The sequence below is a fragment of the Cannabis sativa genome, chromosome 6 (assembly GCF_029168945.1).
Source record: "Cannabis sativa cultivar Pink pepper isolate KNU-18-1 chromosome 6, ASM2916894v1, whole genome shotgun sequence".
NCBI lineage: Eukaryota > Viridiplantae > Streptophyta > Magnoliopsida > Rosales > Cannabaceae > Cannabis > Cannabis sativa.
This window is the reverse complement of record NC_083606.1, coordinates 53,915,087-53,926,012: the sequence shown is the minus strand read 5'-3', so window position 1 is coordinate 53,926,012 and position 10,926 is coordinate 53,915,087. Positions and strand designations below refer to the sequence as shown.

The following is a 10,926-nucleotide window of genomic DNA, read 5'->3' as shown; positions in this document are numbered from 1 at the left end:
CATAGCGGCCTATGGTCAGAATTGCATGTCTGTGAGGAGCACAAAACAGCCTTGGGGAATAAGCTGAGCCATGCTCCATTAAATAAACCTTTATCAAGAGCAGACTTGACATGATTCTCCCCTGCTCTATGGTTGTCCCACGTAAGCTTGTCTCCATTAATAGGCATGTTAATGAGCCCCCTCGAGTTAACCAAATTTGCGATGAACGGAATAAAGGGGTCTCTACCCTTTGAGCCAACTCTTTCCGACTCACTCAGAACAAAGTTAGTATCACCCAGAATGAGCCACGGACCCCCAAACCTATCTCCAAATTTCATGAACTCAGCCCAAAACGATCTCTTGGCATTACAATACGGAGGACCATAAACACAAGAGAGAAGCCAAGGGTTGGTCGGAGGGTCCGAATAAACAAGACCAGTAATATGGTTTTGGGAGCAAGCAATACATTCAAACTCAAACCCTAACTTCCAAGCCAAAATGATTCCCCCCGCATTACCAACAGCTGGAATTAGAATATGAAAATAAAAGTGAAGTGAATTGAGTGTACGTACCAGAGGAGTGGCATTGACTTTAAGTTCAGTCAGGAAAAGAAAGTCCGGTGAGCGAGACCGGATTAGGGACTTCAGCTCCCGAACTGTAGAGGTCTGCCCTAACCCTCTACAGTTCCAAGCAATACCTCTCATGGCTCCTGTGGAGGAGATATAACATTCTCCTCCACAGGGGTATGAAAGCAGGCCGACGCTGAAAAGCTAGCATCGTCAATGGAAAAAGTGCCAACCATCTGAAGATCAACTACATCATCTCTGCCATTTGGACTCCCCTCACTCGGGTTAACAGAGCACCCGATAGAGGTGGAATGGTTATAGAAGGGTTCATCTGACGCCACTTTGGAAACCCAACCATGGTTACATTTATCCCAAGGAAAATCACGAATGACTCCCGGGTGGTGGCGAATTAACTCGAGAGGTCTCACGCAAAACGAAGTAGATGCACCCTCAAAAATTCCTTTCATGAGAGGGGTGGATCTCTCATTTATTTCATAAGTGGGTTTGACCCCAAAGTCACCACCAAACTTTTTTATCTCATATAAATCCAAGCTACCAAATTGTTTGGACTCTTGCAACAAAGACTCTTGGCATTGGAAAAAATTGGACAAGGCTAAGACTTCATCAAGGAGGAGGTCGGCCTTTTTCCCACAAGCAGAGCTATCCCTTGAAATAATAGCCACAAATTTATCCTTCTTTAACAAATTTTGTCTAATCTTCATAAACGGCCCATTGGACTGCAAGGAGCCCAAACCAATTATCTTAGGCACACGACTCTCTATATAAGGCCCACTGACCAAACTCTTAAAACGTGGCCCAATTAAAGAAGAGAAGTTAGGGATAGGATGAGCATCAACATTATCCATTAGTTGCTTTAAAGATTTCGGCCCACTATCCCCAACCTTCAACAGGCCCACTGGCCCAACCAAGGAGCCCGAGTTGACTAAGTCAAACAAATCAACCACCCCGTCTCTATCCACACCACACGGCTCCCCATAAAAATTTGAAATAGGCTCTAAATGAGGAAAAATGGCAAACTCCTTTCTCACCACCAGCATCTGAAATTGAGAAACATCACAAAAAGAGGAATTAACGTTCCTCTCCGCCTCTGCCACCTTTGGGCGCCACTCCCGGCGAATCGTCCCGTTAGCTTTTCTCATAGCTGGCAGAGATCGTCTAGGGATCGAGGACCGAGGAATGGCGAACGGAAGATCACTCGGAGGCAGCGCTTTCAACGCCTGATCGGAATCCTCAATCCCTTCCTTCTCCCCATGAGCTTCCACATCCACCATAACCTTCCCAGAATCCCCAATCCTACCCGAGAAACAACTCAGGTAAGAGGAGGAAAAGAAAACATCAACCATTACACTCACTGGAAGTCTCGGAGAGAAACTGTCTTCTGTGTGAAAAATAGCATCAAACATCCCACCTAACATCCTGTACATAGCAGGGTGTCTAGCATCTTCAATAATGGGGAAGACATTAGTCCTCTTTTTGGCCAAGTTAACCAAATCTCTACCACTTTTGTGTGAAAACTCATGAGAAACTGTGGTCCCAGAAGCAGCTCCAAGATATAGAACATTAGCTCCATGTTTAATCCAAATCGCATCAACACCACCAAGAATAACAACAACCAACTTAGATCGGAAAGGGTTCCAAATCCTGTAAACAAACTTAATCCCATCTTCTTTCTGAACAGAGACTCTCTTTTCATTGTACACAGCCTCACCTGGAAACATATTTATAGTAACAAGAGCATCTTCCTTACCCTTGGCAATGAACACAACATCATGTCTATGAGGCTCAACCACAACTTTACTACCACCTTTCCTTCCACCAGGTCCTCCATGACCACGGGTTGGTCCTCCTCTTCCTCTTCCACGGCCACCATCACGTCCTCCTCTGGAACACCCAACTAAGTCTATATACATTAACTCTCTCTCTAACTCTCTCTCTCTCTCTCTCTCTCTAACTCTCTCGCATCAAAGGAAGTCGGTTTCTTCAAAATATATACGCTAGTAGATCATATAAAATGCTTAAGTAGATTAAACTAATATCCATTTTAATCCAAATAAAAAATATTTTTCTTAATCCAGCTTTTCTCTTTTCTCTATGCGCGTTTTTTTGTCCATTTGTTTAACGCTTAAGACAGACAATAAGATTCGGTTCCGGCTTACAAACCAAACCATAGGATTTAAATGCCAATTATACCCTCCACTAACTCTTCTCTACTCTACTACTGTACCTACCACAAATTTGAGGACTAAATTGTCATTTGCTTAACTTGTGATAAGAAACTCAAACACCACAATCACACAGCACGTATGTATTGATATTTTGGTAGCGGAGGATTCTATCCTCTTTCTCTTCAACTTCAACCTCTATCTTTCTTTCTCTCAAAATCTCTACTTAGACAAACATACATACCACTCTGTAATCTCTTCTCTTTTTTTTTCTCTTTTTCTCAGAGGACATTCTTTTTCTGGCTTTTACAAATATACCCAGGTATGATCTATCCCTTTCTAAAAGTTTCTTTCATTTTCATGGACCATAGTTTTTTCTGATTTTCTCACACGTACGCAAATTTTGCGTCTCTGGCAGTGTTTATATAGACTAGGTTGATTTATGAGTTTCTTAGAAATTATGCTAGCTGTTACATGAGTTATCACTGATATTTGTTGTGTTTGTAATTCGAAGTCTCGACACCAACATGTTTTTCTAAGATTGTGTTTGGTTTCCAATTTTCTAAAAGTATTCCTCACTATGACATCTCACGGTTTAGTTTGTTTACAATATTCAACGTGGATTATAAATTTATAAACTTGACTAGCTAGATGGATTCTTTTCTATTATTGCTGTACTTGTGGATCTTATATTTTAATGAAATTTATGTTCATTAAAACAAATTAATTGTGTGTTATTAGTAATGAAATCTAATTCTATATTTTGTTGTATTTTGAAAAGTGGAATGACCTTCCAGAAGAAGGTTAGATTATTTGCATTCAAGATAAAGTAAAAGGGTTTTTTATTTTTAGTGTTATATCTTAAAACAGTTTTGTTTTTTTGTTTTTTTTTTTAAATTTAAACTCTTATATATTAACTAACGGAGCAATCTAAATGACAACTAAAATTCTTATAGTAATTCATATAGAAACTACCGGAGAAACCACCAGAACAAACAAAACCATAAATTTTTTTTAAAAAAAATTAAAAATAATAAATGAAGTAATTTCCTTAAAAAATTATAACATTTTATTAGAATTTTTAATACATATGATATTTATTCTATTTTTGTTCTTATTTTTATATTTCCATTTTCTCAGCAGTATAAGAGCATCTCTAACCATGCTTTTAAACAAATTCCTTAGTTAAAATAGGGAGTAAATCTTAAAAAAAAAATCCAATTATATAAACAAATATGGCAAAAATAAATAGGGAGCTGTCTAAATGTTTGGAAATCCCTATTTTTTTACTAATCTTTTATAATAATATTTTTTTCACTATTTTACAAAATTAATTTATATGTGATAAATTTAAATTATAAAATACTATTAAAATAATCAAATACCAACTATACTAGAAAGTATGGTTAATTATATGAGATATTTTAAACAAAATAACCAATTAATTCCTTCAAAAAAAATAATTAATATAAAAATTATATCTAATTTAATTCTATCATATGTTTTAAATAATATACTAAATTCAGTTTTTAAACAATTTAAAAAAAAAAATACTTTTAAACATATATAAAAATATATCGATTATATTTTTTTAAAAAATAACTCTTTTAAATAATTAATTATATGAATTATCTTTTAAAAAACAATAAAATATACAATATAATTTAGTTATGCTAAACAAATATTCAATATTTCTTTTTAAAAAAGATAACTAATTAATTATGTAATGGTGTTTGTTTATACCATTAACTTTAATGGAAACCTAACTAAATTTTTGTACAAAAAAAAATTTATTAGATAGTCACACTTTATATGTAAAGATATTGAGTTAAAGTTGAAAATGACCCCAAATAGATAGATTAGTTAGGTCAATATCATTTTAAAATAAATAAAAAATAGCAAAATAGTCAAATATAATAAATTAAATGAAAATTATAAAAAATATATATATATTTTATCTAATTTTTTTTTAAAAAAAAATAGATATAATAACAAAATTATATTATATAAATTTGTTAGTATTACATATTAATTTATTGTTATTACAACAAATATATACTATATCATTAAATTTTTATGTTGTATACACAACAATATTTGATATATCATATCGTAGCACAAAAAATTAAGGATGAATACTATTTTGGATAGCGTATTTTACAAAAGTTATTAATTCAACCATCAAAAAATGAACAATGTATTTTTTGATAATCATATAAATAGGATATGGTCTCAATAATTAAAATAAAAATATATGTGGTATGTTAATGACCAACCAACAAAAATATATTATAATATATAAATTACATATAATCTTCATAATATAATATACCGTAAAATAGAATAAAAAAATACATATAACACTCACAAAAAATATATACCAAATAAATATTATCTAAAAATAAGAATATATCATATTTATATATATATAAAAAAAAAAAAGAAATATGCAACCCACAATAACCCATTAATAATAAAAAAAAATCTTAAAATAAAAATAATTTTAACAAAATCAATAATAATGATATATCATAATGTTGAAATGATATGCTTCTAAATATTTTTAAAATATATAAAGAAAAAAATATAAATTGAACATTAAAATTGTAAGAACCATAAAACATTATGTGAGAAAAGACACTTTAACTAATAAATAGTGTGAAAATATTATTTCTCAACAAATTTTAAAATGAAATAATTACCAACATAATACTATATTTTGAGATCATTTACTAAAATTTATCTTTCAGATATACTTACCTGCAAATTCTTTATTAAATTTTCAATATTTTTTATATATAAATTTTTAATTTGTGAATATATTACCGTTGTTTCGCTACCATAAATGTTGTTTTATTCTAATCAAATAAAATAATTTAAGGATCATAATTTTTTAATTGTTATTTTATAATTTAAAAACAACTCAAATAAAATAAACAAACATTTATAAATATCTCATTTTAATTATAAAGTTTTAATATGAAATCTAATCAAAGATTTTGTAATTTTTATTTTATTTTATTTTGAAAAAAACTTAAAATTTTGTAATTAATTAAGCAAACATGTTACATGGCAGTATAAAAACACAAAGCTCGATAAGAGAAGAACTAGGGGGTATACTAATTCTGCAATTAATCTTTATGGTGACAGGTTTCACTAAGGTAGTTCATCAAAGAAGAAGTCCTAGATGAAATTTGAAGAGGTATACTTCATAAAACCATTGAAAATTCCTTCCCCTATTACATTGTAATAAAATATTTCTTTTGCACACTCTTCTGATGGTTTTTCTTTTGTATTTCTATTTTTATTTTTATATATGTATACATTAGAAGTCATATTCAAGAACAAAAGAACTCCATATGGCAAAAAGGCACATAGGTAGATTGAAGGGGACCAAAGATATGGCTGACTCTATGAAAGCTCAGGCTGAATCTGATCTCTATGATGCTAAAAAGACAGTAAGAGATTTATCTTCCTCAATACGAAACACAGACTCTGAAACAAAAGCTCAAAAGCAAGAGACTGAAATGTTGAAGAAATCAATTAGGCAGGAAAGGAGTTCGGCCTCTGTGGATGCTGATAGTTATAACTATGTAGAAGTGGTAAAGGAATTGGAGATTGTTAAGCAGGAATTGCGCATGCTTAAGCTTGAAATGGCTGCAATTTTAGCAGAGAAATCGAGGGCAGAGGATCAAATCGAGGCTGTAACATCGCGAATATCATCTTGTTCGAACTCTTTGGAGGCTGTGAAGAAGGAGATTGAGGAGGTAAATGAGGAGCATGTTTTGATTGAGTTGGCCAGGATTGAGGCTTTGAAAGAGTATGAAGAAATTGAGGCCGAAAGAGAAAAGGAAGCCGCTCGTTTCAAATCTACCATTCAGAATACCAGGAAGAAAATGAAGGACATTGTTGATGATATTGAGGAATCTAAAGAGCTTCAACCCAAGTTGGATGCAACAATGGCTGATCTTGAGGTGTTACAGAAGGAATGGAGTCTTGTAAAGGAAATGGAGCAGAGAGCTCAAAGAAGTACGAGCTTGAAAGGTTCAGAAGCAAGTTCCCAAGGAGGAGAGACAGACCAGGATGCTACACTTTCTTTGCAGACAATTACTGAAGAATTAGAAGAAGCACAAAAAGAATTGGCTTTAGTCAAAGAAGAAGGTTTTCAATACATGTCATCAATGGATATCATAAGAAATGAGTTAAGACATGTGAGGACCGAGACATCTAGATTGGAGGAAATTGAGAAGAAGAGAGATATAACTGTACAAAATCTTAACTCAAAGCTACTCAGAGCAAAATCCAAGTTGGAATCTGTAACTGTAGCTGAGAGAAAGGCTAATAAAATTGCAGCAAATCTATCTATCACTCTTGAAAAGCTCAAGGCAGAAGCTGAGGCTGCAAAGGAAGAAAAGTATGTTATTGATGAAGAGGTTGCAACCATGAAGGAAGAAGTCCAAAAAATGGAATCAAATATAGACATCACCGAGGAGAAATTGCAAGCTACTTTGGTAGAGCTGGAAGCAGTGAAATCATCAGAGGCTTTGGCTCTTGAGAATCTGAAATCTCTAATTGAAAGTGCAATGGGAGCTAGAAGTTCTTCAGTGGAGCACAATTCCTCAATTACCATCTCCAAGTTTGAATATGAATATTTAACTGGACGTGCCGTTGGAGCTGAAGAACTTGCTGATAAAAAGGTTGCAGCTGCAAAGGCATGGACTGAAGCTATTAAAGCTAGTGAGAAAGAAATTCTAATGAAGACAGAGTTAGTTCAAAGAGAAATCAGAGAGATGAAGATGGATGAAAAGAGAGAGTCTTATGGAATGGAGAGATCAATTTCAGCGAAAGATATGGTTGAGAAAGAGTTGAACAACTGGAAAAACAAAAGAGAAAAAAATGAGACACCAGAGAATTTACAACTAGCAATGCATAAAAGATCCATTAGAAGCAGTAACATTGGGACTAATTTGACTCCATCTAGACGACCTAGTTATCGAAAATCTGCTTCACCAGGGACTCGAAGTTCTTTCCTTGTTAAAAAGAAAAGACAAGCAATCCCAGACCTTGCCAAGTTCTTCAAGACTAAAGCAAACAAGAATATTTGAACCGCTACAAGTTTTCTTGGCCAAGTAAATAATACAATTCCTTTTATGTTTCAATATTGGGATATCATCAAATAACTATAGGTTAGAGTATGTGAATGTGAGGTTTCATTATTTAAGTGATGTATTGATGATGTACATAATTGTTGTTGTATATTTTTAAGGCAATCAACAAATTATATGCTCCTCACACTATGGTTGTTATATTTAAGATCCTCCTCTTGGTTGTCACTTCCAATATTTCCTGAGTTACTTCCATTGTCTGGTGTATACAACTTCTTTGTTTGTTTGTGCTATTATTCATTTTGATACAAATATGTTAACCAATAAATACAATTCTGTTATTAGTTTAATTAAATTGGTTTTTTCTGTTAAATTAACTGTCAAAATTATTTAATTTAATTCCTGCTAATCAGTTTTACTGTAAACTAACTCTATAAATAATAAATAACTCTCTAATTGAGAAGTTAAGATTGCATTTACAAACTTTCTCTTTCTCTATTTTTTTTCTTTTCTTGGTTCCTACCATTACTGGTCTTTACCATTTCAACTTTGTTTCTTCATGGTATCAAATTTTTGCTAATAGAGTTGTCTATACACACCTCCACTTCCGATCCTACAGGCCTCAATGGCCAAACTCCTATTACGTGCCAAGGTTCAGACCCAATATCTTTAATGTTGAATCCATTTTCCAGCTCCCTTACCTCCTCTTTCTCTCAAATTCGATTGACAAAATTTTCTAGTTTGGAAATCATAGGTTGTGCCAACTATGATTGGTCATGAATTGGATGAAATCTTGTTCAGTGGTGTTCCCCTTCCCTTCACTCTTGTTACTGGTGAAGCCAATCCGATCTTTGCTCAATGTAAAAAGAGGGATAAACTGATTCTTTCTTGGCTTCGGTTGTCCATGACTAAGGGTGTTCTTGCTTCGGTTGTGAAGCACACCACATCTTTTGCAGTTTGGCCTGCCTTAGAGAAAAAAATTCATGAGTCAATCTCGCACCCGACTTCTCCAACTCAAGGGTCAATTCTCGCACATTCAGAAGGGCAATCTTTCAATTTCTAACTATGTGGACAACGTTTGATCGTTGGATGATGCTCTCACTATTGCTGGCTCTACAATCTTTAATCATGATTTGGTTTTACAATTCCTGAATGGCCTTTGGCCATATTACGATTCTACCGTTTTAGGCATTACTTCTCGTAGTGATTCTTTGATTCTTGAAGAAATACAGGCCTTGCTCATGTCCCATGAATGTCGCTTGGAGCATCATAGTGCTATGCCCAATCTTTCCTTGAAGATGCAAGCAAATATTGCACTTGGTTCAGTACGAAATGGTAGCTTCAGAGGAAATGTAACGCCCTAATACTAAGGCACGCTACAGTGCTTTTTCAATTACAGTGCTATCCTTGCAAGTCAAAGATATTTCTTGAAAAACGTGTCAAATTAAAACTTTTTATAATAAATATTAAGCTTTAGAATTTACATAATTATTAACAAACTCCGGGATCCCGAATCTAAACTTTTTATACAAAATATGCAAAAATATAATATCCAGGTCGCACAGCGACTATAAAATAAAATCCCCATATGTCCCGAGACCGAACACTTCAAGTCACGCTGCCACGACATGTACAATCCCACCCAAGCTAGGCTCACTCCTGTTCAGCTTTCGCCCTCCCTTTACCTACACATGGTAGTAAAATTGTATGAGTCTACAGACTCAGTAAGAAAATCATACAACATATTATATAATACCGACTTGTATCTAGGTGCCCATACACCTATATACAAGGCTCAACAGATGAGTAGGAACGTTCCATACTAGGGTACAACCACTATACCACATACACTACGTACCTTGTTGTACGAGTGTTGGTAGGGTTTGTTTCGTAGCACTGATGGATATACCACAACACCCTGTACTTTCCCGTACTTGTGCTGGTATCACTGTAAAGTACTCTTAAACAATATTCACTACGCCAATGCACTCTGTACCATAACTGTACAAGTGTTGGTAGTGCAACTAAACCATAAGCATGCATATACACTTAACACATATATACAATCAGATTTTCATATTACACATTATACACAGTTCTCACATTCTTTCCAAATTCAAGTGTGCTGGTCGACCTAAACGGAAAGTCTCGTGCTAGATGGATGCCGTAATCACATAATGAAACCGGGTAAATCACATGATCGAAACCCTACTCCCAGGAAACCCAAACCTACAACCCTAGGTTCTGTTATATCATCCAGGGATTACACTAACTCAATAAATAGGGAAACACCCAACTACGACACTGAAATGGACGAGAATTGAGAAAATAGAGCATTCGGAAACCCTGCCAAAACCGGCTAGCCAGTTAAAACCGACTAGCCGGTTCATACCAATTCACCCCAAAATTTCCATTTCTTGCTCAATCCTCCACCAAATGCAACCATAATTTCCAGAACACCTATACAATGCATATACAACATAATCCAACCAGTATTTCCCAGAAAAACTCAATATAAACAAACATGCCATTAGAGATCAAAGTTAAGGTTTCTATTCTCAAACTTGCACAAAACCTATTCCAAACATCAAAACCAGCTGCTAGAAACTAAATTCAACTCAAATGAACCCTATAATTCGAACCATACAAAAACTAAACCCTAACAACACCTAATTTCTAAAATCACCTAATCAAACCAAAGTAAAAGCTTCAAAAACACAAGTCTATGGATTCTAGGGTTACCTTAGCTTGAATCCCGCTTGAATTCCTTGTGGAAAACACCAAAGATCAGCACCAACTCCCCTGGTTTTTGGCTGGCTCGAAGAGAGAGAAGGGAAGGAAAGAGGTTGTTCTTGAATTTTTGGCTTTTTCCTTATTTTTCTCTATTTTCTTTAAATGAAAAGAGATAAAATAATTTAATCTCTTGCTGAATTAAAATGCCCAGGTGTCCACACCCTAGGAAGCCACCAAGTCACCCACTTGGAAAATTACAAAAATGCCCCTAAGCCTACAACTTAGGTATTTTCCAAAACTAGGGGTGAAATGGTCAAATTCCATAACCCTGTCTAACCCCGGTATTTTATTTTCTCCAAT

At 34.3% G+C, this 10,926-nt stretch overlaps 2 protein-coding genes across 3 annotated transcripts; one reads left to right on the top strand and one right to left on the bottom strand.

The window, feature by feature from the left end:
- Nucleotides 1–679: 679 nt before the first annotated feature.
- Nucleotides 680–2,506, bottom strand: LOC115695000 (uncharacterized). Its single transcript, XM_030622099.2, has one exon. The coding sequence runs from the start codon at nt 2,474–2,476 to the stop codon at nt 680–682; it is 1,797 nt and encodes a 598-aa protein (XP_030477959.2). The 5' UTR covers nt 2,477–2,506.
- Nucleotides 2,507–2,857: 351 nt separating this feature from the next.
- LOC115725305 (protein PLASTID MOVEMENT IMPAIRED 15) lies at nt 2,858–8,061 on the top strand. Of its 2 annotated transcripts, none has more exons than XM_030654772.2 (3): nt 2,858–3,050; nt 5,879–5,930; nt 6,058–8,061. In XM_030654772.2, exons 2-3 carry the CDS (start codon nt 5,916–5,918, stop codon nt 7,831–7,833), a joined length of 1,791 nt encoding a protein of 596 aa, XP_030510632.1. In that variant the 5' UTR covers nt 2,858–3,050; nt 5,879–5,915; the 3' UTR covers nt 7,834–8,061. The 2 variants fall into 2 exon arrangements, with proteins under 2 accessions (XP_030510632.1, XP_060973279.1); XM_061117296.1 differs by having other exon boundaries at nt 2,863–3,050; nt 6,061–8,061.
- The last annotated feature ends 2,865 nt before the right edge of the window (nt 8,062–10,926 follow it).

Bases quoted from the DNA above. Each gene is read 5' to 3' on its own strand.
- LOC115695000 (XM_030622099.2), bottom strand. From the start codon at position 2,476: ATGTATATAGACTTAGTTGGGTGTTCCAGAGGAGGACGTGATGGTGGC.